The sequence below is a fragment of the Poecilia latipinna genome, unplaced genomic scaffold (assembly GCF_001443285.1).
Source record: "Poecilia latipinna isolate Pla-1442-1.1 unplaced genomic scaffold, P_latipinna-1.0 Scaffold23, whole genome shotgun sequence".
Lineage (NCBI taxonomy): Eukaryota > Metazoa > Chordata > Actinopteri > Cyprinodontiformes > Poeciliidae > Poecilia > Poecilia latipinna.
In genome coordinates, this window is record NW_015112639.1 from 134786 (window position 1) to 160840 (window position 26055).

Below are 26055 nucleotides of genomic sequence, written 5' to 3' on the forward strand. Positions count from 1 at the left end.
ACCCTCCACAAGCAGCTAAGAAAGGTTGGTGGCATCAACTCACTCATGCTTTGGTTACCTAGCAACAACCTATAGAGTAACATGCGCAGCAACAGTTTCATGTTTTGCCACCGTGCCTCATAACGACTTAAAAGTCAAGAGAATGATGTGTAGGGAAAGGAGTTTGAGAGGAAATTGTGGTTAAAACAGGAACGATCAGATCGCCGGTTTGGTAGGACAAAAACAAATCAATGATTATTTGTCGACTGATATGAAACCTATATGTTGATATGTTTTTCAGCCACTTCGCAACTAATCTAAAACTTCTCCACAACAATGTGAGAGTCTCATAAACTCAAACTTTTGCAGGCTGTTGGATTGTGGGGTGGATTTGATTTTCCACACAGAGCTTTTCCATTTTGGCTTCATCTGTGTTTAATAAACAATAACAGGTGAACACAGAAACCTTGACTTTGCTCTTACTTATTACCATGACTGTAACAGGAGAGCTTGTGTTGCTACTGTAGCTGTTTCTGTCGTAGATTGTGGCCACACAACAAACATTTCATCTTCAAATTAGCCATTAAAGTTCCACAAGTGCTTGAAGAAATAAATCTGAATTTGGACACTCTTCTGCGCTCCGCAGCCAGTGTACAGTTGGTGTGCATATGTGCGACGACAGAATTAGAAAGAGAAATGGAGATATTATTTTGACAGTAATCCTAGTGTCCTTTAATTTAACAGTTGGCTCCATGTTCCTTATTTTGTGGCCAAAGGCAGCCCACAGTGGGAGAGGCAAGCTGCTCTCTGGTACGCTTTCCATCATTTCAATCTTAAAAAGCTTCCATAAAAGCCTTTTTTTTCCCTAGGATGACTCACTGGCATCACTGCAGATCTTTAGGAAGTGCACTGTTCCATTTCCTGTTTCACAGCAATTGAGGCTTGGCCTCAGATGAGTGTGTGGCAAACTAAATGGCTGTTTTCACTTGCTGCAGTACAACATAGTTTCAGAAGCACCTTCTTATCTAAAGTTCTCTGTAAGGCCTTGCGGCTTATGTTGCTTTACATGATCTGATTGTCAAATGGCTGACTTCTGTGTTTTGTAGGTGATATGGGTGTGCAATAACTGCAGAAAGCAGCAGGAGATCCTCACCAAGCCAGGCGACTGGTTCACTGGTCCCCCAGGGAAGCCCTCCGGTCTCGGTTCTGCTGTCAGCGAGCCGTCTGTGTGCCAAGTGTCTCTGGATAAGCTGAGATCTCGCTCCCAAGCGCCCACAGGCTCGACGGGGACAATCCAAGACCGAGCGAGCACGCTGGGGACCGCGCCGGGGACAGACGCTAGGTCACTTAGTGAGCCACCTCGGGACAGGTAAGATAAAGGACCAAACCTGAGAGAGACTTTCCAATAAAAGTGTCAGAGAGGATTGTGCGTTAGGTTTTATGTGTTTGAGTTATGGCTTTTCTCTCAAATTGAACAATAGCTGAAGTGAATGCACAAAAAATATCAATCAAATCTGATCTGTTGTATTATCTGAACCCGGATTTGGTAAATATCTGGAATAGATTCTGTAGGGAAAGTCAAACAAGATGGATTTAATTCATCCTCTCTCCCGCACATTCTTATGGCTTCCAGTAGATCAAACTTGTCAGGAAGTTTCTCAAATGAGCTTTGCAATCTCCAAACCTCTTTCCTGAGGTTAAGGAAAATGACACTGGTTGCTGGTGACAAATGATCTAAATTTGTGCTATTTATGTGAAATAATTTAGTGATAAAGTAAAAAAAGTATAATCATCTTGGTCCATTTAATTAATTGATGATCTAATCCCAATTTACATATGTCCATCTGTTCTGCTAGGGCTGGATGATATGGGTGAAAAACTTATTAAAATGTAAGTGTTTCATATCAGTCGATATTGATAATTATTGATAAGTTTTTCATTTTAAATATCTGGGGCAATCTTTCCTGTTTTATCCACAGTTTTCACTCCATTTTGTTATTTTTAAATAGCTAAGAGGTACAGCGGCTAAACCTGAAACTGCTGCTGCGGTAGTAGCTCAACAAGTTGTTGCTAGGTAACCAAAGAGTGAATGAGTTGCTAGGTAACCATAACCATGAGAGGTTGAGCAACTAAAGCCTCTCCTCTGCCTACATCTCCCAGAATGCTGTGTGGTTCTGGATCGGATTTCAGTCAATATTTTATATGTTGAATATTGAAAGTCAGCATTTTACTTTTTTGTTTGAAATGTACATGTTTTCTTTTTACACCATTGTGTCTTAGAGGGTTAAAAAGTTATCCAAGTAATGATGGTTAGGTTTTTTGGTAAACGCAAAATGTCACTTGCTCCTCAGGAGAAATGGACGTGGAGGCAGTGGGACGGGTCGGGGGGAGCGGCGGTCAGGCCATCCGAGGCTGCAGACCCAGGTCTCCATGGACCGGGACCTTCGAGGGGAGCGCAAGGAAGGTTGGCAGCTGTCGAAGGGGCGGTCTCTGGAGCACGACCCTGTTGGAGGAGGCGCCAGCGTTAGAAGGACAGAGGAGGGGGGTTATCAGCAGGTGGGCAACAGCGGGGGTCCCCTTCGACAGGCGGAGCCTTTCCCTTCAGGAGGCAGGGGTCAGGCTGTGCCGGGTCGAGGCACGGGTAGCGCGACAGGCGAGGTCGGGGACACTACTCGACCTGGACAGAGGACGGCGGGCGGGGCACCGGCTGTTTCACAGAAAGCCCCTCCTCCTGAACTCAGAGTACCTTCAGTTTCGGGACCCGAAACGGGTCTCAGCCCGGGTGCCGGGGTGAAACGGACCAAGCGGGACAAGGCTGAAAGCATGCTGCGCAATGATTCGCTAAGCTCCGACCAGTCCGAATCTTTGCGGCCGCCTCCGCCACGGCCCTACAAGTCCAAACGAGGGCTGGGGGTCGGGGGGAAGAGACAAACTTCTGTCAGCAGTTCGGAGGAGGAAGGTGGGACTACGCCAGAGTACAGCAGCTGCGACGACGCCGAGATCGAAAGCATAAGCGAGAGAGGTAAGATGTTAGCATTTCTAAAGTCTCTGTTTAGTCACATGAAATATCTGTCATAACCCAACCTACAAAATACTCCATCTAGAGCAGGGGTCCCCAAACTTTTTCCTGCGAGGGCCACATGACTGTTCCCTTTTCTGGTCAGGGGCCAGTCTTAGTTTTTCGAGAAAGAAACCTTAGAAAAGTTTTGTTGACGGGGGGGGGCATTGGATTACTGCCGACGACATATTCGCGTTTGTAAATAGATTTTTACCCAGAATGCAAATGGAAAAAAACCGTGAGCAAAACGGTGACTGGTACTGACTAGTATATATTCCATTGAGGGAAACTAAGTTTCATATCTGCTCAAGAGACCCCCTGGTGGTTGAAGAAAAATCCACATATATATGAAAAAAAACACTGAATGCTCTCTGGTATTGTTCAGGGGGCCGGACCAAATGAGGAGGCGGGCCGGATCCGGCCCGCAGGCCGTAGCTTGGGGACCCCTGATCCAAAACATAAAGATGGTTCATCATAATATTTCTGTTTTTGCTGTTTGATGAATTGATAATAAAATGGATGATATTTGGTTAAAAAAAATGAAGCACAAAACCAAAGCCTTCTCATTTTGCCTTTTCAGCTGTTTTACTTTACTCCATTCCTCCCCTTTCATTTTTCTCTGCTTTATTAAGTGCTGTAACTTGTTCCCTTGTAGAGAGCTTTCACCAATATTCTGACAGTTTGCAACCTGAATAGTTTGAGGAAAATTGTAAACGTGTCTCATTTTCCTTGTTTGCAGATGGTTGGTTGTGATCCGTCTTATAGATACAAACCTGCAGAGTCATCTGTTTAAAATGTTGAGATGATTGTTTGCAGACTTGATATTTCATCCACAGATATTTGAATTGAGAACATAGGTAAAATGGAAATGCATTTTTGTAAACTGAATTTAAGTTTAGAACATCTAATGATGATGTTGATTTGATCGCCCATCCGTCATCTTCCACTTAATCCGGGATCGAGTCATGAAGATATCCTGGTAATTAAAATAAGCTGATCCGTAATGGATCCCCTCAACACCTTGGCTCCGTCTGATTTTCTAAACAATATGTTAAAAACACTGCAACAATTTTCTTTATCAACAACTGAGGCATTTGAATGAGCTTGAGTTTCAGTACATCTCTAAAAGTTTAACTGAATTGACAGTTTGTGTTTTTCATACTATTATGCTTAATTTTTTGTTGATTTTGATTTATTTTTTCTATGGGATGTTCAGTTGAGACTTTATTGATGCCACACACCCTAGTTAATTTGGCTTACTTCAAAAAGTGCAATTTGTACACTTTAACAGTGGCATTTTTGTCAACTTTCACTGAGTGTTTTTCCCACTATGTTTTTCTCTCAACTCAACAGAATGCAAAGTGTGTGCACCCGAACTCTAACTCACTCCTGCCATATAAATATTTGCATATTTATGCACTGGATATTTCTAGTTTGAGAGTTAAACCATACATGTATGTTTACTGTACAAAAATTGGTGCTGTAGATTCACCCCGTGCCATTGAGGGGGCAGGAATCACCATGGCAACCAGCGACTCAGCATTTTCTGAGTTCTTCTAACACTCAGCAGCTTCTTCATTCATTTATTAATTCATTATGGCTGCCACCAGCCAATCAAAACATATTAATTCAGAATAAGGTGACAGGCTCTGCAAAATGTTCTATTTCCTGTCGAAAAAAGTTTTTTAAAGGAATCTTTCAAAATAACATGCCTGCCCTGCTGAAGATTGTTTATTTTTTCCACACAAAATTATTTTAAGCTTGAAAAAAGTATGAATTAATTCTAATTTTCAGAATAAAACAAACAGTTGCTTTTCATCATGTGTGTATTATTGTCGCTTTGAGAATTTAAGAATTTCCTTCACCAGCATTTTGTGAATTGCTGTAAAATGCAGGCTTTTTGTCAAGTTTACACTCTGTGGTGTTATTCTAGAAAGTGCATGTCAGCACATGAATCATTTCCTGATTATTTGTCATGTTAAATTGTTCTCATCCTACCCCAGAGCAGGCGCAGTCCAACATTATGAGCAGTATGGCCAACGGGTGGCTGTTTGGCCTCCATAAATCCCAGGGTTGACCCCATGTGACCCCATGTCGTCCCACATAACCAGCTGTACATCTGCTAGCTTTAAAACACACCATCTAACCTTGCTCAGTTCAGCCGGGTCATGTCACTTTCCTACTAACCGTTAAAAGCCACTGGGGTTGCTTGCTGTGTGTTTCTATGAAAAACAGCTCAAAGCTGAATTTAGTTTACTCGCACTAAACCGTAGAGTGTGTTTATCAAGACGAGATATTTTAAAAGTTACATCACCAGGCAGAACAAAATATAAAGTTATGTGGAAAATTTGTACTTTAGTGACCAAAATAACATTATTACAAACTAACAAAATCAGGCAAAAGAAATTGCAAATTAATGTCTATTTAAAATTTTAAATATATGACACTTTAGCAAAACAAAAAGTAGGTCAGGCGTCTGGTGGATTTTTGGTTGAATTGAGCATAGCTCTTTTCCTTTAATTCATTATCTATTTGAAAACTTGTTTGTGTATTTATTTGAGGTATCCATGTCTAATATTAACATGAGTTTGAACTGAAACTTTTAACGCAGTTCCTGGCACTGTTTGTATTTTATGCTAAATTCACTCGCATCAGAAGGAGACATCCACTAACCATGGCTCTCCAAGTTCAGGTTTTAAATTTGCCCCTGTAGCTGTGAGTAGCTGTTGCATTTTATTTTTTAATCTTCAGCCTGAGATCAGGTCAACTCTGAGATGTGGATGCTGGCAGCAGAGAAGCACCCAGGCATGTAAATCTTCGTAAGATCACTGCAGGAAAACACTCAGACTCGTGCTTCCATATGCAGACGCTCGCAGCACAGCATGTCTGTTTTTTTATTTCTACATGCGTGTTTCTGCATATGGAAGATGCAGCCTACACATCCTCCAAAACAACAGAAAGGGAGCAGTCAAACACTCGACACACACGACCTCTGACTTAATCTTTTCTATAACTTGTATTATTTTGTTAAAAATATCTGATATTCCACCGGCTAAGCACTTTTTTTTGTCTTTGAATGTTTTTCTTTTCTGTGTGAGATTGACTGGGAGATGCTACCAGTACAGTGATTATATCTGCTTAAAAGTAACAATTAACCCCGGTGTTATTGCTCTGACCAGTAAAGATTGCTTTTCTCTTTACTGAAAAGATGTTTGTAATCATTTTAACTCCAAACTTAGGCAAAGTAGGCTTTTATTTTGGGCAGATAATCCTGTATTTTTCTTGTCTTGCTTTCTTGATTCCGCTTAAAATAGCATTTCTCCTTTTTCTGCACTTTCTCCTCAAAAACAAATTCAGTTTACAAACTTGTCTGTCTGAGGAAGCTGTCATAAACGTCGAACCAATCCCCATTCCCGAGCTGGAAACTAGTAGCAGTGGAAAAAAGCAGTCATCTTTTAACAGGAAGAAACCTCCAGCAGTGTCATAATCTGCTATGTTTGGAATACTATTACATTGTTATAACAGTAATAATCTTCGTGCTTTTATTTTCACTTACAGTAACATTTGCTTTTCTATCTTGAATGAAAATCTTTTAGATTTTTATTTTACATTTTTATGAAAATAAACTGAAGCTGTGGCATCTTTAGTCAAAGTTATTATAGTATAAAAGTGTTAGACTAATGTCTACTTGAGTTTCATGTTTACAAGTCTTTCCCATTTTGAAGAGTGGCTATGTGACCCAGCCAAAAGCAGAAACTGCAGAAATGTTTGCTCCATTTATCTTATAGAAATGGTTAGGAGTGCCAATAACTGTGGCACCAGTGATTACTATTAAAATTGTTTCTTTCTAACATTAACTTTTTTCCCCAGTAAATGCTCTTTAATTGAATATTTTAGTTTTTAGTTTGAGATTAAGCTTTAATCAAGCTGGAACAAAAGGTGAATGTCTTTGCTTAGACACACGCCTCTTCTAGCATGTGATCCATCCCCGCCTGTAGGTTTATACTCAGTTAGCCTGAGTTATAACAATAATAGTCTCCAGGCAGAGGCTTTATCGTGAAGGTTGCATAACATTACTGATGGTGGTTGCAGTTCGTTAAGTTCACAGCTTCCCTGCTACTGACAACACTTGGTTCTGCTTCTCTTCTTTCATAACATTATTCCTGAAGTTCTGCACACATTGCGGTCACCAAACCGTTCCAGTGCTCCGGTTTGCAGATATTTGCCTGCATAAAACATTGTCAACCTTTTTCCAAACCATAACTTGATGAAGAAAACTTCACTTCATGCAGTTCTCCTGCTGTCTGACTGTAAATCATTTTCAGTTTTACGTTTAAATAATCAGAGTAACAGCTTTAGACTTTCTCAGGTTCGTTGTTTTTAGACTGTAGATGTTTTTCTATTCATATCGACTCAAAATGTCTGACGGTTTTTTAGGCATTCTGATCTCAGACTTAAATATTAAATAAACTTGACCTTCTCTGTCAGCAGATATTATGAGTAGGAGCTGTTAGCTTGAGCTAACTCCTATGTCTTCAGTGGGTGAAGTCGTGTCTTTTCTGTTGCAGGAGACTGGGAGTGCAATCCACATGACCCCACAGGGTGGCATGTAAGTCACTTTTTGTTTTTAAGTTTGGACTTTTAATGATTTGTTTGAACTGTTTTCAGGATGGAATGAAAATACAACTTCAATCATTTAAAAAAAAAAATAACTGGGGACACAATCCCCTATCCACCCAGGGTAACAAAGTGTTGACACATCTGGATAATTTATAATTAGGCACAACGGTTTGAACAAATTAATCTGCAGCTGCAGCTTTTGGATAAGACTTTTCCAGCCTGTGTGAATCTTCAGTTCTTATTAGATCTTCTCTGAGTTCCTTAAACTTTTTTTGATTGCAGTTTGGTGAATCCAGTATGTGCTGGCAAATCCTTCTTTTGCAAAGAGAGATCTGCAGTAATGATAATGACTAAGAAGTCAATGACCTTTGGTTTTGAGACATGTCAATAAAATCCATGTTGCATACTCTTTTTACAAAAAGAGTTGGCGTGATATCATGTAAAATCTCGTTTGCTGAACCAGGGAAATGACGAAAACATGCAGGGCAGTGTGCCTTTAAAACATTGAATTAAACTAAAGCTAGCTTGCTGCAGCACAACCTAAAAGCTTTATTTCTATCTCTGATATAGCCTGGCTTTTTTAAATAAACTTGCAGGTTCCACTAGAGTCACGTTGCCAGATGTTTATCATTATCAAAGTCTGCTGTCTAAGGTGTACCGTCTCCATCCTGCAGCATCCTGTAACCTGGCAGCCGTCCAAAGAGGGAGACCATCTGATTGGACGAATCACCCTCAGCAAGAGAAGTGCCACCATGCCTAAGGAGGCTGGGGCTTTGCTCGGGCTAAAGGTCAGAGGCCGTCTGTGCAACATGCGGTTGGGAGTTCTGGCTTGAATAACGGCTCCTCGGTGTGTTTTGACCTCTCCAGGTGGTGGGAGGGAGGGTCACTGAGTCAGGGAGATTAGGTGCCTTCATCACCAAAGTCAAGAAGGGCAGCCTGGCCGACGTGGTGGGACATCTTCGAGCAGGTAGACCGAACCCTCTCCGCTGTCCTGATTCAACTGTTACGATCTCATAAAAGAAGTTGTATAACCTCCTGGTTTCTTCACACACACACACACAGTTAGCGCTCCTACCTGACATAAAAATAATATGAACTATAGTTATGATGAGCAATCACATGGGCATTAACACCTGATTTCAGGGGATGAGGTTTTGCAGTGGAACGGGAAGCTGTTGCCAGGGGCGACCATGAAGGAAGTTTATAACATCATCCTGGAGTCCCAAGCCGAACCTCAGGTGGAGCTGGTGGTGTCCAGGCCTATTGGGTGAGTCTGGAGAGAAACACAGAAACTGTTAACATTAGTTAATGTTAGTCTGTGCAGTCAAGACCAAAGTTAATATTCTGAAGCCTCTGTCGCATAACAGAGAGCAGTTAAAACATTTTTCATCAAGTTTTAAATGCTTTTGTTTTATTAGTCGTCTTCGGTGTGATGCAGACATCAGATTGTCTTGATATGTTTCTTCTATCTTTTCTCATCAAATAAGCAATAAAAAAAAATCAAAGGCAAAAATATTTAGTTTTGTTGCTACTCTAAGTCGCTCTTGACATTCTGGATATCTAAATCTCGGTCAAATCTCTTCCGTTTTTTTTCTGGCAATAATTGGAGGAGCTCTTCGGGTTTTTTCCTGTTTATCCAACTCAATTTTGTGAATTCTGGAGATTCTTGGATGGTTCCAAATTTCAATTTTCTGATGTTTGAATGATTGATCACTTTGACTTTAGCTTGGTGACCTGGTGCGCCGTCGTGCTTCAGGATCTGCATCAACTGTTTTTATCTTAAACACTTTATAAAAATGCACTTAATATTTGGAGTCCACTGACTAAAAGTATGTGAAGGTGCTGCATGGATGTAAATACTGGACTGCTGTATTTAGCTTTTTAAATATGTAAGATAAAAGTGTGTATTAAATGGATTCCATCACTGATTACATTGGATTTGGGAAAATAGTTGATAAATTGTAGTTTAATTGATTGAACAAAATGGAATTTTTCCACTTGATGATACTTGTACTCTTGAAAACTAAGAAGTTTTCTTTTACAATTAAGCATAAAATCATCCTCTACCTTATCAAATGCATTTTAATTAGATAGAAGTTGACTTTCAAAGAAATCTCCCACAGAAACAATAAATGTTGCAGGTTAGTTTTCACAAATGCTTATCTTGTTTAGGTTGTTTACACAACATAACACGTTTTTCCCACTGAATTAGATTTAACTGCTAATATACTAGCAGAAGAAAAATATTTGAAATTTTGAATCTAATACTTTCTTTCCAAACACTCACGAAGGGTTTATAGAAAATATCAGTAAGTAATTCTGTTTTTTAAGGAATCTTTAATCCTCTCACTGAAACTATTTTGGCTTTACAGGTGCCATTTTGTATCTCCTAATGAACTACTCTGAATATTATCTAGCACTTATGAAATTGCGAGCTTTTGTCAGAATATTTGTGTGCAGCATTAAGTGAAATAGATCAAACGTTCTCGGTCAAGTTCACTTCATGAGATCCAAAATGGCCACCGGGAACATTCATCATTTAAGCCACGCTTTTGCAAGAGTTCAGGTTGCCTGTGCAGAAAAGTCAGATCCTTCACATACAACATTTCCGTGACTGTTGAGCTCTGCTGGAGCACTGGGAGTCATGAAGCAAGCTTTTCTTTTTTATTATGTTTGAGTTATCTTGGTTTTGGAATGAACTCAGAAGCAGCTCATGGTTCATGAAACACTTATCAGTTTAATATTTGAAATTATTTTAATTGGCAGTTGTAGTTTTGTCCTGCTGTTACATAATGAGTTGTCATTGATCTATGCTTTGTTTTATAGAGGTATGTTTTACACCATGTTGTGGGTGTTCATACACATATTGTTTCTTTATTTTTCCGTAAATATATGTATTTATGCTTAATGTGTGTACTCTGTGAGTGAAGCAGAAGTCAAGTTACTTATTTGTGCGCAGAATCTTGGGTAATAAAGTTGATTCTGATTTCCTTAATATTCTCAGTAGAATCAGAAGAACAATGGAAACCCTGATTTTGACTTATGTCTCATACGTTCACTGTTTTTAGGTTTTCTGGCTACAAAATACAATAAAATTCACACTAAACCTTAGATTTTTGAAAGATTTACAAAAAAAAAATACCATCCTATATTTGGGGTGTGTCAAACACAAGTGATCCCAAGCACATCTGAAAATCTGCAAAATAATACCTAAAAAATATGAATGGATCTTTTGTAAAGGCTCAGAGGCCAAAATCAATTTGATCGAACTGCCCATTTATGCAATGGTGGTTCATAGTTCTACTGAAAGTTGGATGAATTCAGATTCTTCTACATGTATTTTAACCAACTGCATGATAAAATCTTGTTTTCTGCGGCTCATTAAAGTCCAAATGGTTGTTTTTCATCCTTCATATGTCAAAACTTCGGAAAAAAGAGGCTCTATTAGTCCAACAACGGCCTCATGTTTGACCCTTTTTTAAAAATGGAATCTAACAATCAATCAGTTGACACTGATAAGTGCTTCACGGCTTGCTGGTTTTCCTTTTTGGTGCAGTAAATACTGATGTTTCCCATGGGTGACGGAAGAGGGGACAGAAGTCGCCATTGACAGAAAGGAGCTGCTGGTTTTAGTCCAGTCCTGCTTCAGCTCCCGTCATGGCCTCCAGAAACGTGTGAATGAGTCAGGGAAACACTGCAGTCACAACAGGAGCATGCCTCACATCTTCCCCTCTGCTTCTTCATGATACTTTCCATCTGAGCATCGCAAAAATTTCAATTACAGTGCAGCAATTTTCTTTTAGATGCCTGCATGCACTTTTTGTCAGTTTCGTTTCTGACGTACTTTGAACTGTTTAGGGGGAGGCAAAATGTGAGTGACGCGTGTTTCGCTTTCAACTCTTTTTCAGTGATATCCCAAGAATCCCCGACACGTCCCACCCTCCATTAGAATCCAGTAAGTATCTGCTTCAACATGCTTTTCTCTTTCTTCTAATCTTTCTATTAATTTAACTAACTTTCAACTTTTAATGTAATGTTTACCTCATTATGTCTTTAAAAATCATGAAGTAATGAGACAAAGGTTCTTTTATGAAATAATTGAGAGATATTTTACTACTAAATATTTTTCCATTAACTTTGTTCAAAATAAAAGTCAGTATAGATCTGAATAATTTGTCCTGATCTGAACCAAAATAAACAAATGAAGTGGTAAACACTCACCTGGTGTGAAGCTGTTCTAGTACCAGATGTGGTGTTACAAAACATGAATTATTTCCATATTACCGCCGTGAGTCATCACTGTAGCCTTAGATCTCTGGAAAAAACTTTTTGGCACTGCCATTTGATAAGAAGCAGGTGAGATTTCAGTCTCCTGTGTGTCATTCTTGCACTGTTTTGGTGTGGAGATTTGTGGATATTATCTGTTTGAACTTGACACAAAGTCATATAAAAAATGTAGAATTTGGGTGGTGATTGTTTTTCATGCATATTTCCTCTGACAGAACTCACTTAGTTGTTGTGCATTTATTCATTTAACCTGTAATGTGGTATGAAACACACCAAACAACAAGCCTGCTGGAAATAAAGTAAAGCAGATTATCATCTGTCATCATCTATTCTCCCTCCTGCACAGCTATTGCTAATACTACAAGTTATTATTTTTTTTACTCTCCTCTGTCCGTACTTTTTGTGCTTCCTCTTAAAACACAGCTGCTCTTCCTCTCTCCGGATTACAAACATTTAATTTCCTTTCCTAGCAGGTTCCAGTTCTTTTGAGTCCCAGAAGATGGAGAGACCATCTTTAAATGTCCTGTCTCCCTCCAGTCCTGGGATGCTCCGAGATGCTCCTCAGCTGATGCCAGGGCAGCTATCGGTGAGTGTGTGCGACTGTCCCAGGCTGCTTTGGGGTCCTGACGTGAACTTCTGCGTATGCGCATTTCTCATCCAGGTGAAGCTGTGGTACGACAAAGTAGGTCACCAGCTAATAGTCAACGTGCTGCAGGCTGCGGAGCTTCCTCTTCGGCCCGACGGACGCCCCAGGAGTCCATATGTAAAGATGTACTTCCTCCCTGACCGCAGGTAGGCCAGCCAACCGTCTCAAAGGATTGTTAAAATTACTTACTTATAACATACTTCATGTTTCTGAAGTCTCCTTTTGATGCTTCCAGGCTGATAGTGCATATAAACTGGTTAAAGTTTTATTTTTAGCTTGGAGGATATGCAGCAGAAGTTCTCTGAAATTGAGAGTTTTGTTTTATGCAGTGACAAAAGCAAACGAAGGACGAAAACAATGAAGAAGACCTGCGAGCCCAAGTGGAACCAGACCTTCGTCTACACACACGTCCACCGCAGGGATTTCCGCAACCACATGCTGGAGCTGACGGTGTGGGACCAACCCAGGTCACCTGAGGAGGACAGCACCTTTATGGGAGAGGTAGCTTAAACAGAACATTATTACTAACTCTGCAACTCCATTTAGAGATGGAAGGTAAATTATTTCATTAATAACTTGGGCTTTTCTACATGTACACTCATTTTATTTATGGCTCTTTGCAGAAACTGTAGCTTAGCTAAAAGGACATTTTACAGTGGTTTTTATTTTGGAATATAAGAAAATCGTTTGATCTTCACTAGGTTTTATACGTCTTTAATTTTAATCTCATGTGTGTGAAAGCACACAACAGCCTCCAAATTATTGCTGAAAATTTATTTATCTAATTTCTAGTTTCCTCCATGGCCTGGTGTTTGGAAATCTCCAGAGTAAAACCAAAACTCCTGCTTTTATGGAGCAAACAATCAAACATTGAGTTTATTTTTCAGCTGCTTTTCTCTTTGAATCTCATGAAACAGGGAGAGAGGAATCTGTTTGATGTTTTTATACATTTGACGTTGGATATATAAAAAAATCGTTTGGTAAAGTCCAGATTCTGACATGCATGTCAACATGTGAAGGCTTTGGTCAAATTAACGAACAGGATCACTGAGCAGCTAATGTGTGTTTCCATGACAACCTGAGCAGATCTTGATTGAGCTGGAGACGGCCTTACTTGACGACAAGCCTCACTGGTATCCCCTCCAAACGCACGACGTCTCATCGATCCCACTCCCCCGGCCGTCCCCCTTCCTGCCCCGACGACACACAGACGCACCTGGCAAGAAGCTGCAGCGTAAGTCTGATCCTGCCAGACTCTTCACATGTATAAATGACGGTCATATTTCCCATCTGAGTGTGTGTGTGTGTGTGTGTGAGAACGTGCATGTTGATTAATGTTGTGAAGCAAAGTGTAAAATGTCTTGGTGTTGTTGTCTGTTTTTATCAGCCTTCCTTGATGCTTCCTTTCTACCAGGAAAACGTGCATCTGTATGTCTGTAGCGCATTTACATATCTCTGTGTGCATGTGTGTGTATTTATGACTGTTTAGGTTCTCAGCGTGTAACAGAGCCTGAGTTTGATGAGCATACAGCAGTAGTCTCTAAAGGTGGGTGGGGACCCTTTCTTATGGTTGTATGATCTTCCCCCCAGAGCTTTTGGTTTTTATTTATTTTCATTTAGGGTTGACTAGTCTGCAAAGTAAAATTTTGGAAAGGAATAATATCACAAATAAGTGAAAAATTTTGACCTAGTCAGTATGCGGCATGCAGATGGATTCCTACGAATCATAATGGATTAAACAAAGTGTTACCTTAAGGGTTTGCACACCCAGTTTCCTGCACTTTTTAAAATGTTTTCTTTATCTTCTGACAGTTTTATTTTTCACTTAGATTTAAAGTTCGAAAGGTTTTGAAGTGATTTTTATCATGGTCTTGTTTTTTTCAATTTTCAGGGGTTTTCCACAATATTTCTATGAAAACTTTCACTTTAAACTACGATAAATTATTACTTTCTTCAAAATCTTTAAGGATACAGATCAGATCACTTAAATTGTCTGCGATTGCAGTTCATTTCAAGACATTTTACCTATTTAAAATATATGGAGTCTGTCTGTGTATGATATGAAAACTTTTCAGATTTACCTCTGATTGGACACATATGCATAATAACCCTGTTGTGCCCAGCAGCAGACGGGCGATGCAGAGAGAGGCAACGGGAGCCCTCATCTACCCTGGAGGTTCCTGATCAGCAGCGGACGCCTTCCCATCACATCCGCTCCCGCTCCGTGTCCCCGCACCGTGAGGAACAGGGGCGCACCATCCGCTCCCGAGCCCCCAACGTTCCCACCCAGAGGTCAGAACCCTGGAGGGGGCTTTGCATTTTCACGTTCTTACTAGTATCTCACACGTTGCCCTATGGTCAGTGGTCACTTTTAATACGACAAAGCCAGAACAAATGAAGAAGAGATAGGACTTCGTGGGAAGCCAGGAAGTGGAGTCCATCTGCTAATGAAATGACAGCGTGATGCAGAACATGCAGTGCTGCCAGCTCTGCTTTTACAGGCCGAGCCAAATGAGGCTCGCGGAATGGCTGCTGCAGCCCAGGCTGACCACCAGCCTGACAGAGGTCCGTTTGTCTTTCAGGAGTTTGGACGACGAGCTTCCTCACTCGCGCCGCTCCCGTTCTCCAAACCGCTATGGCGACAACTCCAGAGGCCGCCGTCAGGGGGAAGAGTACCTGGACGACAGGTTCGTGTAAATGTGTGAACACTCTGAGCCCGACGGAAAGTATTCACACCCCTTTATGTCTCACATTTTGCCACTTTGCATCCACAAACTAATCAGGATTTTGTTACCATAAACACACAAAGTAAGGCTTATGTTTTTAAAAGAAAGACAAAAAGATCCGTGTTTTTCACAAACAAAAATCTGAAAACTTTCATATGCATTTGTATTCAACACCCCAGAGGAATGACTTTAAAGTCAAAACGTGAACCTCTCAAGTCTTTTGCAGGTTCTGACCAATTTACTTCCAGGATTGCTGTTTATTTAGCTCCATCAACTCTGACTAGCTTCCCTGTACCTGCTGAGGAAAAGCATTCCCAAAGTACGATGCTGCCACTGCCATATTTTACCGTGGAGATGGTGTGCTGCTTTGCAGTATTGCTAGTCTTGCTTTCAATAATCATTTTTAGAGTGATTATTGAAAGAGGAAAAGGGACTGAATACAAATCCACAGCAAACTTTTCAGATAACTATTTGTAAAACAGAAAAGGAAAACTATGAATCCACAATTACTCAAGACTTGGTGATCCATAAAAATACATAGAAATTTGTGGTTAAAATGGGGCAAAATGCTTCCAGGGCCCTATAGTTAGACCAAATGAAGCCACTGGGGCGCTCGGTTATTTGTTTTTTCCAAGTACTTCTTATTTTTTGGCTGATAATTGTGAGTCTGCTGCAGGTGTGTAGGTGTGAACGTGGTTTTGTTTAAAAAAGTTGCCCCGTTTTTCTGCCTGCTGTCTTTACTTCCTGAGTGTTTTGGTGCTGTAGCTGTAAAGTGATTGCAAAGTTTTGCGATTTATCTAAAGACATAAAAAGCCCGGCGGTAGCTAATGGAGATTTGTGCCATTTGTGAATGTGTTTCGACAAAGTTAGCAACAGTTTCACTGTCCTGTTCACATCCTTTTCTTCCTCTGCTTTTCTGGTTTTTTGACTGTTGTTAATTTCCTCATGTATCATCCATCCCCATGGTAACCACAGTGAAGTCATCTTGATCCACCAATCAATGCGAGGCAAAAGTGCCGAGTGCCTGCACACGAGGTAAACCAGCCAATCCTGAAATGTTGTTGGCATATAGGTTCCAGATGAGCTGCATTCTCATGTGGTTTGTGTTTTGTCTCTTTAAAAAGCTTTAAAGTTGTAATTTAACAACAGATTGTGCTTGATATGTTTGCAAAAAAAAAAAAAAAAAAGCAAAATATTTGCACATATTTTCCTAGCAATAACATTTTGACACACAGATAAATAATGCTTGCTTAGAATTGGTCTGTCTGTTATATATTATCAGTGTTTATGTCTGAGTAAATGCCCAATTTAAGTCAGATCTATGAAAACATACTAATGGCGTCTACTTATAAAAAACGCACAGCCAGACCCATAATTATTAGAGGGAATCCCCGGGATGTTCAGCTGTTCTTCTGCTGCAAGTCCACAAGAGGGCACCAAAGCTTTTTGATTGTATTGCTGTTCAAAGACCACATTAAGGGTGAAGCATGGGGTGATTACTGGACCAGATTAGACATCTTGTCTTGCATTCAATTCCCTGTTTAATCAACAAAAACGTTGTTGCCTGATAGATACTCTGCTGTGATCTTATATTAGTTTCTGAGCATAAAGACAGAAAGGTAAGTTTATTTCTTGAGAACTCATCTGTGTTTTTTCCTGAAGTTGTACGAGGAAGCTTAAAGACTTTATTCATACACAGATGTGTTTGATGGAGATGCGTGTCTGACAGGTTCAGACATGTGTGCTGCTTTTGATTTGCTTACGCCTACTTTGCCAGTGATTTTTCTTCATCTTTAGAGACATGCTGGGTATTTTACAGCATGTACAGAAATGCCTTATTTCTGAGATACCTTGCTTTGGGGAAAATACGTCTTGCGCACGTAAACATTTTTTTTCACTGATTTCACCTGATATTTACTCCAGATATCTGTGGGAACTTAGTTATTTTTCTCAATACAAAGAGATAAAAACAAATACTGTTTGTGTTATAAAATGAAACTAGACAGGCTTGAAAGTCGAGGAAAGTATCTTAAATCTGTCAGTATTTAGAAACCTAAACACAAAGCCAAGGAAAGTGGTATTAGAGAAAGAAAATAAACAAACATAGCTTACTCAATGGGCTAGTTGGTTTTTATTTCTATCTATATATTTGCTACTTGCATTGCTACAGACATCTGGTGTGAATTTTTATATCAATAGGCCCAACAGAAATACTCAAAAAAGACTTTTACTTGTAGAATACTTTCCTTGTTGTAAAACTTTTTTTTGCATCAGCTGTGTCAAAATATGCAATGTGAAACATTTTTTAATGGATGTTTCACCTGTCAGCTGTCTCTCCATTGCATATTTTAATCTGTTGCATGCATGCTCACATTAGAAAATCTGTTAGATTCAGTAACTTACTAATTTGAGGTGACGCTTTTGTTCAATGGTATCTTGTAACAGACTCACAGGTAGGTCAATCAGGTGCTGGTTTACTGTACTTTAAATGAACAAGACCAATAAATAATGATAATTTCTGATTTCCCATGTGTCTAGGTGGCGTCTTACCAAGTTAACGTCAGATAATTCACAAACCTCATTTAGCTATAAAGCAAAAAATCCTCCACAACAGCATCAGAAGCTGGTAAAACAATGTAGAGAACAGTTATTTATTGTTACTAAGTGTTTTTACAAGCTCCTGAGTTATTTGGTATACTTAGTTTTTCCCTTTGAATGCATTTTCTATAAAATACAGATTACTGTGCTAGCTTGGACTAGAATATGCAAATGTCAGGATCATAGAAAATCTTGGCTTGTCCCAACTTTATGTGGAATAGTGAGTTGAATAGATATTTACAAAGTAACTGTAAAAATCTCAAATGACCAACCCTGAAATCTGGTGAATTGGCCAAAGTTTGTATTAGACGTTTTCTTAAAAAGCTTGTAAGACCATTCTGACTCGCGGTTCCAGTTAAACTTAATTTGTAGACTTGGTGAGTAGCTGTTTATCTGATGGCTTCACTGAAACTGCCTCATATCCTTGCACCTCATGGCATTTGTGCATCTTTGTAAAATGGGCAACTCCTACCTACCCAGAGTAGGAGGAGCCAGAAGGCTGTGTATAAACTTTGGCGTGAGTATCTCCACAGCCACCTTGGTACAGTAGAATAGTTTGCATGTTTTGTTTCTAGTTTTTTGCTTCATGCATGACAAAAGCTGAGCTGCAGTAAAAACAAAGGTGGTCTGAGCAATTTGGTGCTCCATCTTGAGCTTCGTTAAAAATTTGGTAAGACACAAACGTAATAATTACCACAACATCAGCTTTACTTCATCAGAATTTAGGCACGCTCCCATCCTTATCCCTTCTAGTCATGCTTTAGCTTTAACATTTTGGAATGTAACCAAACTTTCTTTGAAAAACCTTTTTCTGTTTGTCCATTGTTTCTCTTTCTGTTTGTTTCTGTCCTGTCCTTTCGTATCCTCTTCCTTTCTCCTTCTCTTCTTCCATTGGATGACATGTTTTGCTGTGGTGCATCTAGTGATCTTCAGCCATCTCTGGACAGGGTTAAGAGTGCTAGCGCCAACTGTCTCACTCCAGACAATCATGCCCCCTCACCAGAGACTGAAAGGTACCAGCCTCTGCTCCCACCCCATCCTTGTAGTACCCTTTAGTTTCTCCTGTTTTTTGTAGTCCCCTCCTCGCTGTAAATCCTACACATTATTAGTAGATTTTCCCCTTTATCACTTACCTGACTCTTTCGGCACCTCTGTATTTCTCTTGCAGTTCTTGCACATTGACTCAATTCTTGAAGTTGCATACTAAGTTGTAGAGAGTACAGCAATGGGAAAACTTTGGATATCCTTGTTGCTTCCATATAGTTTCAATATAAAAAAACATCTGATCTGCCATTCAAATTAGCTTCAATAATGTATTATTACATTACTCTGTAAAAATAGGGTGGTCTGGAGCATACAGGTGTGTTACCACAATGCCAAGATGACGAGAGATTCAGCTATTGCTGCCCATCAATCTTTATGTGATAATCTGATGTCTTATCACATCAAGAGGATTATACGGGAGGGGGAAACATTGAAGATCATTGCCTGTTTTCTCAGGAACCAATACTTGAGCAAATTCTCTTTAAGTGTAGATGGTTTAATGCTCAGAATAATGCTAAAAGGCCTGTACTTGTTCAGCGCTGCATCTAGCCCAGGGAACCCCAAAGCGTTCAGCACTACATTGTCATCCATCCATCCATTCATCCACACGTTCACACGCTAATGGTGGTAAGCCTTATGATAGTCTGACAGAGGCAAAGCTGCCGTGCACCAGCGCCACCGGACCCTCTGACCACCACCAGCAGGCAAAGCAGGTGAAGTGGCTTACCCAAGGACACAGTGACGGAGGCAGACGTAGTCGGGGTCCGAACTGGAAACTGATTACTGGATGAACTCCGATTACAGGATGAACTCATTCCAGCGCAGCTGCTGTTGTTCCAGTAATGGCTACAAAAAGACTAAGAGCTCAATCTCACACTCTACAGGCCTTACTTGGATGTAAAGAGTTGACAGGACAGTAACACACTGAACAAGTGTGACTATTTAAAAAAATAAAAAAATATGGAGCATGTTTAAGTTTGCAAGGTTGCATCTGAATGATCCACAGAACTTCTGGAACAATGTCATTGAACTTTGTATGCTTACCCATAATGCATGTTTGGAAAAATCTACCTCGAATCACCACGAACACCTCATACCAACTCTCAAGCCTGGTAGAGGAAGGACGGTAATACAGGCTTGGTGTACAACAATAATATTTCTGTTATGTATACCAGAGTATTACAGAGACAAATATGTCCAGTAGTTTGGCCCAAACTTTGGTCATTAACAGGACAAGGATCCCTAAACACAACAGCATATCTATAACACAGAATAATTAAGTTGATCAGCGTTCATTGCTTCACCTGATTGACATGCTACGGTCAATCAGGCCTTAAGAGATTTGGGGAGAATAAGACTAATCTCAACATACTGAAGCAAAGTGACAAAGAAGAAAGAGACATCAAGAGCGTGACCACTTGAAGGTACTGGTGCTAAATGTATTTGCACAAGCTTTTGATTCATGGGGTGTTCTTTATTTTTCCCATTGCTGTAACCTTTAGAAATACAATTCAGTGGTTGGCTTGGTTCAAAACTGTTAAACTACATAACTGTTTTCTGAGCTTTTAGTGATGTTGATAGATATGAAATAACTAGTAGCTACAGCTACATGACCCTCCACCTGTTTTAAAAACTACATAGAAACCAGGTTCACAATGCAGTCTTGTTCTGAGTTGGTTGACATGCTGTTAGCTGAGCTTCATTCCTTCCTAATGTCACATAACCTTTCCTAACATTATCATACTTTGTCGAGAATATAAGGTTGGTTTTATCTCACTTTGTCACACATTGCTTGCATTTCAGATGCCATTAAAAGACTTGTGGCTCACTATCCTTCACTGTTTTCATGCTTCCCATGGAGCACTAACATTTAACGTTCATTTTGTCTTCATTTTTAAAGTGTCTTGAATGTTTTGATAAGTATTTTCTGCAGTATTCAAAAACCTTCAGGTGATGAACCCCCCGCCCCCCCAAAAAAAACCCTGTGAATTCTTGGCCTATTTGTTCTGCTGGTTGCATTGAGTCTCAAACCTGTTGGCGCCATGTCACAAATCAAGATTTTTTTTTTTAATTGATGATAGAATAGCTTTGCACTCTGATGTTGTATGACATATTTTGTATGTGTATATGTAGAAAATCTTTCTCCCAATCCCTGCCTCGAAGACGTCCAGCGAGTCCCAGGATTCTTATCCAACATGCTTCCCCTGAAGACGACAGGTAGCCTCTTGTGGATGCTCCTCTCCTTCCTTTCGGAGCTTGACTTGTGCCTTAAAATCTGATGCCAGAATGACCCAAATGATCAAAAAGGTTTTCTGTTTAATTTCATTAAAGGGGTAACAATATTGGTTTTACCTTCCTTTTCTCAGAACTATAACTTTGTTTTTTTTTTCTTTTAAATGTTTTTAAAAGCAATTTGTTTTTGCTAAAAGCTGATGTAGCTCTCTTTGGTTCAGTTGGCCTTAGTGGGTTCAGGCAGATGTCAAGCTCTACATGATGTTCGCTCCAATCCTCTTGCTAAGAGCTGATATCTCTGTGAATAGCGTGTAGTAAACCTCTGCAGACGTTTTCCTGAATTTGTCTTTTCTGATAAACGTGTAGCGAGTGACTTTATCTTGTATCCCATACATAAAGTACAATGCAGCAGCAATTAATCAGCTGCACATTGTTAGGAATTACACACAGTCTTTGGGGTGAATATTTGTTTGGAAACATAATCTAATGCTTTTTTTTGCCCAAATCAGTTCGTTATCTTAAATGGAAAAAAAATGTTAATCACTTAGAATGAATGATCTGATTTGGATGTGATATTTTACACAGTTGAATTGGCAAGGGTCTGGCACAGTTAGATAACGGTGGGCAAAGTGGTGGCATCACGAGTGGAGGGTTGTGTTGTCAGGCAGTTCCTGAACCGTCCAGCAGTCACTCTGACGAAAAGACAGATGATGCCACGACATTTAGTCCACAATAACTTGATACAATTCATTCTGAAAATTGATAAGCTCCAGATCTAATTTGCATCTTTTTCCATTGATGAAGAAGACGGATACAAGATAAATTTCCAAGCTGCTCTTTATACTTTTGAACTCCTGTAGACTGTGAGGCGATAGCCGAGCTCAGCGCAGTCTGTATGAACTTGCAACATAATGCCGAACTCGTTGTGCCTTCCCAGATGAGCGCTAATCTTTATTTTAGTTAGAAAGTGCTCCTCATAATTTGTGAAGGGATGTTTGTGCAGACTAATGTGCCGGTGTTGTTCTTCAGTTTGTTGTTGGATGAGTAGAAGCAGCAGAAGCCTTTGGTTGTGATTATTGTTTTTAGTTTTCTTTTGACTTTCTCTCTTTGCTTCGCGACTTTCCGTGCCGCTTTTATCTTGGCGTCGTCGGAGCTGGTTGTGGTGTGCGCTTTTCCCGCTGCGTTTGCTTCCCACAGTCCACTTTTTCAGTTCTGGGAATTTGCAGCTTCTGTGTTCTCGTCTGCTCCTCTCCATCTTTGAGAATGTTGCTGTGTTTTTTATTTTTTCCTTCTTTTTGTTTAGTTTTTTTCCAAGCCCTTGTGCTTAGAGATGATGTGACATCCATAATTCATGTCATAAGTGTGGTTGTGTTTTTGTGTGTGGTGCCACGTACATCATCCTTGTCGTCTTCATGGTCATGAATGGAGAATATGGATGCTACTTCCCTCTCAAGAGACTTTCATTCAGCTCAGTACAAAGAAGAGGTACTCACACCGGTGAGCACGCACGCACATGAGCTCAGATGAAACATGATTATGTGACAACTTTATTCTTTCCAACACACAATCCATCACAACATGTCTCGGCTTCAGGCTGAACAGATCTCTAAATCTTTCTCCCATCCACACATCCGTCCGTTCATGTTTTTATTCTTTTTTGTGTCGTTTCCTTTGCTCGTCGGCCATTCCCCAGGCAGCCTCGGACCCTGGAAGCCCCTGAAAGTCAGACTCTTGGCAGGAAGCGGTCTGACAGCGGCAGGTAAGACATGTACTGTGGACTCAGCACATGTCAGAAATGCTCAGAGACGGGACGAGCTCTCCCCTCCAACAGCACCACCAGTTTGAAACAAGCAACTTCTGAAGGTTGCTGGGACAGTTTCTGTCTTTTCTGAGCAGAAGTGGCGACCTGCATCAGTTCAGATGTCAGGCCCGTACTGCTGGTTTATTAAACTGGTAAATCATTTCAGTTTATTCACTTCAATGCCAATTTTCATTGTCCTAGTTGTTAAACAGTGAAGTTCATTATTGAAGTTGGTTGAAAAGTTTTCTAAGGAAATCCAGCAGATTGCATCAAGTTACTGACTTGCATCACTCACTTCTGCTGGACGAGCTTGTAGCGTTTTAGAAGCTGTTTCCAAGATTATTCACATTCAAAGATACTTTGTTGATCCCAAAGTATAAATAAAAATGTGGAAAAATATCTAAGAAAGCTGCCAAGTGGACATCCCAGCATATTTACGTCACGTTTAGACTGTGTAGTGCAGAGAAAAAAGTAAAAGCTTCAAATTAAATCAACTGAACATGTCTGACTTTCTTGGAAGAGCTGATGGAGAAAACCTTTTTCTTTAAAGAGAATATGGCAGCACAGCTTAGGTTTGCAAAGTTGCATCAGAATGAGCCAGATAACTTCTGCAATAAGGGTCTTTGTAGATGAGACCTAAGTAGAGATGTTAAGTTGTAATGCACAGAGTCACACAAGAGTATTTGAGGCAAATATGAAGCCATGTAATGGGCAGCTGAAGGTTGGCCCAGTCAAAGTTTTCCTCTAGACGTCTGCTGTCTTTGTCATTTATGGGCAATTAAAGTAAAATACAACATGCGACACTATATAGAAATCTAAAACATTTCTGTGTCATGTATTTGGTCAATCAAGTTTATTTGTACAACACATTTCAGCAACAAGGCATTAGCTTCTGTTTGAGAATACTCTTCGAAACTATTTGAGATTTGAATCCTTTTGTGCGTTATGTGGAAATTCACCAATGATTTATTTGTTCATGCCTGAATCAGTTGGAGATCAAAGTTAAAATGTTTTTCTGGCAGCAGACGGAAATTTGGTGAAAAAGTAGCCAAAGTTTTTGAACGTTCTGTAAAAAGCGTGGAGTATAAGACTGATGTTAGATGGAAAAAAAAAAAAGCAAAAAGATTGTCTATGGGGTCAGAATATTTAGGTTGAGGAAAATTATGGTGTCAAATGTAGCATGTAAGAGCCTGGTTTAAAATGTAACCTTTTATTCACCTGTTTTTATCATTTCAACAAAACTTTTTATTGCTCATTCACAGCATTCCCACAAAACCTCACGGATTGAAGTGTAATTTTAGGAGACTTAGACTTTTTAATGTAAACTCTCCTAAGTACTGTGTGTGTCACTGTGTGGCTATTGTTGTTGAACCTCACTGCAACAGTTTACATACGATCTCATTCAACATTTTTAAGCATCATTATTTTTTCTTCTTCTTTTTCTCTATTCCATTCTTGTTTTGCATGCTGCTGCTTAAAGATTGCAGGGTTTGTATGGCATTTGTGTGATTGTGCACCACTGATTGACCGCAGAGTTTGAGCTACAGCGCTGGCTGCCGCCACGCTGCAAGGTTCTTGAGGCCCGGCTGGCCTGCTGTGAGCGGAGACGGTGTTATCTGACAGAGACCTGGCCTGAAATTTCCCAACGAGGGGCTGGATGCTGCTGCTGTTGTTTTTCTGTCTTTTTGTGGACATTCTTGTTTGTGTGTCTGGTTTTGTAAATGTGTTGGTGTTGTTTCTCCCCCCAACCCGTGAACAAGCTTCACCTTTTCCATTGTGAAGATGATGCTGTTGATAAATGTGTGTTTTTCTTGTTTTTTTGTTTTTTTTATCTACTACCTGCAGCCGATTTGTTGGGATTTTTATCTAGTTTTCTGCTGATTGAACTGTTCTGCTACACATCTGCCCAGACTGCACAACTTTTCTACAACTTTCCCTCCTTTTTATCACCCCAGCCTGTATTCATTCTTCTGCTCTTCCTTTGTCTCCCTATCTGCTGTGACTCTCGTGTGGCTTTATGTTAGGGGCCATTTGCACGGTGGTGCGTCTCTTTCCTCGGCGGCGGCGGCGGCACGGAGAGTGAGGCAGCTCCCACAGCTTCCACCCCAGAGCAGCTCTGTAGAACAAGGTATGAGAAAAGACGCGCTGCAATATCTCTTAGTTTGACCAAGAAAACCATTGGTGTAGTTTGCTCAGTTTTAGTTTTCTGTCTGGTAAAAAGCTTTATCTTTTTTTGCAAATATCCACTCATGTGGGATGCTATGCCTTAAATACTTTCCACAAAGGTGGAAACGTTTGGAAAAGTTCAAGGATTATCAGTACTCCTGCAGTGTCAACGTCACTCCTCCAAAAAAATGCTGAGAGTTTTGAACAAAACAAGACAAATCTTGCAGCTTCTTTGCTGTGCATTTGTGTTCTGTTTTTCTTTAGGTTCCTCATATCTCTAATGGTAGCATTTTAAAGACATTTCATTGAATAACATTAAAGCAAGACAGGTTCAGAAAAAAAATACTAGTCCACATAGACCTAAACAGTACAGAGCCGCTGAACATTTCAAAAGGTCTGTGATTGTGAACTGTAATGCATTATTTTTCAATATCAAAGCAAGCAATCCAAAATGTTTGTTGCTCTCAATGTGTAACAAACTCTGAGGTAAATGGTATTTCTTCAGATCATCTTTCTGTTTGCTTGAAGTACTGAACTGCTGCGACATTTGAACAGGGTGACTCAGAAAAAAAGGCACAGAGTGCTGCAGAAACGCAGATTTCACCCATATTTAGTTTTATCTCAATGCTTGCATTTAAACTTTACATTTCTTCCTAAAAATGTATCATAATTTTATAATGTTTTTCAAAAGGTTAAGAAGTGAAAGAGAAAGGTAACGTTGAACTGTATAGTTCAATAGAATTTTTTTTTGTGTTTTCTGCCCATGCAGCCCTGGTAGCAGAGGAGCGTGTTCGTCAGCTCCAGATGAGGGTTCATTCTAACCGGGTTTCATCTGCCACCACCTCCAGCCAACAGGACCTGGACCGAGCCCTCAAGAACAAACGAGAGGTCAGTAGTT

At 40.0% G+C, this 26055-nt stretch overlaps 1 protein-coding gene across 18 annotated transcripts in view; it reads left to right on the forward strand.

Moving 5' to 3' along the window:
- Window positions 1-26055, forward strand: part of LOC106949934 (regulating synaptic membrane exocytosis protein 1-like) — a 75075-nt gene that overhangs the window by 40390 nt on the left and 8630 nt on the right. For 3 of the 18 annotated variants that reach the window (XM_015036497.1, XM_015036528.1, XM_015036603.1), the window contains 22 exons: window positions 1086-1348; window positions 2331-3001; window positions 7606-7646; window positions 8332-8445; window positions 8525-8624; window positions 8801-8924; window positions 9949-9966; window positions 11566-11612; window positions 12415-12530; window positions 12606-12736; window positions 12920-13091; window positions 13677-13824; window positions 14080-14136; window positions 14714-14882; window positions 15173-15277; window positions 16292-16351; window positions 18838-18927; window positions 21092-21175; window positions 22619-22675; window positions 22884-22949; window positions 25016-25119; window positions 25927-26045. In XM_015036497.1, the coding sequence (XP_014891983.1) occupies window positions 1086-1348; window positions 2331-3001; window positions 7606-7646; window positions 8332-8445; window positions 8525-8624; window positions 8801-8924; window positions 9949-9966; window positions 11566-11612; window positions 12415-12530; window positions 12606-12736; window positions 12920-13091; window positions 13677-13824; window positions 14080-14136; window positions 14714-14882; window positions 15173-15277; window positions 16292-16351; window positions 18838-18927; window positions 21092-21175; window positions 22619-22675; window positions 22884-22949; window positions 25016-25119; window positions 25927-26045 (2856 nt within the window). Of the gene's footprint in view, window positions 1-1085; window positions 1349-2330; window positions 3002-7605; window positions 7647-8331; window positions 8446-8524; window positions 8625-8800; window positions 8925-9948; window positions 9967-11565; window positions 11613-12414; window positions 12531-12605; window positions 12737-12919; window positions 13092-13676; window positions 13825-14079; window positions 14137-14713; window positions 14883-15172; window positions 15278-16291; window positions 16352-18837; window positions 18928-21091; window positions 21176-22618; window positions 22676-22883; window positions 22950-25015; window positions 25120-25926; window positions 26046-26055 lie in introns of those variants that run through there. The other 15 variants (XM_015036523.1, XM_015036631.1, XM_015036500.1 and 12 more) reach the window with 14 other exon arrangements.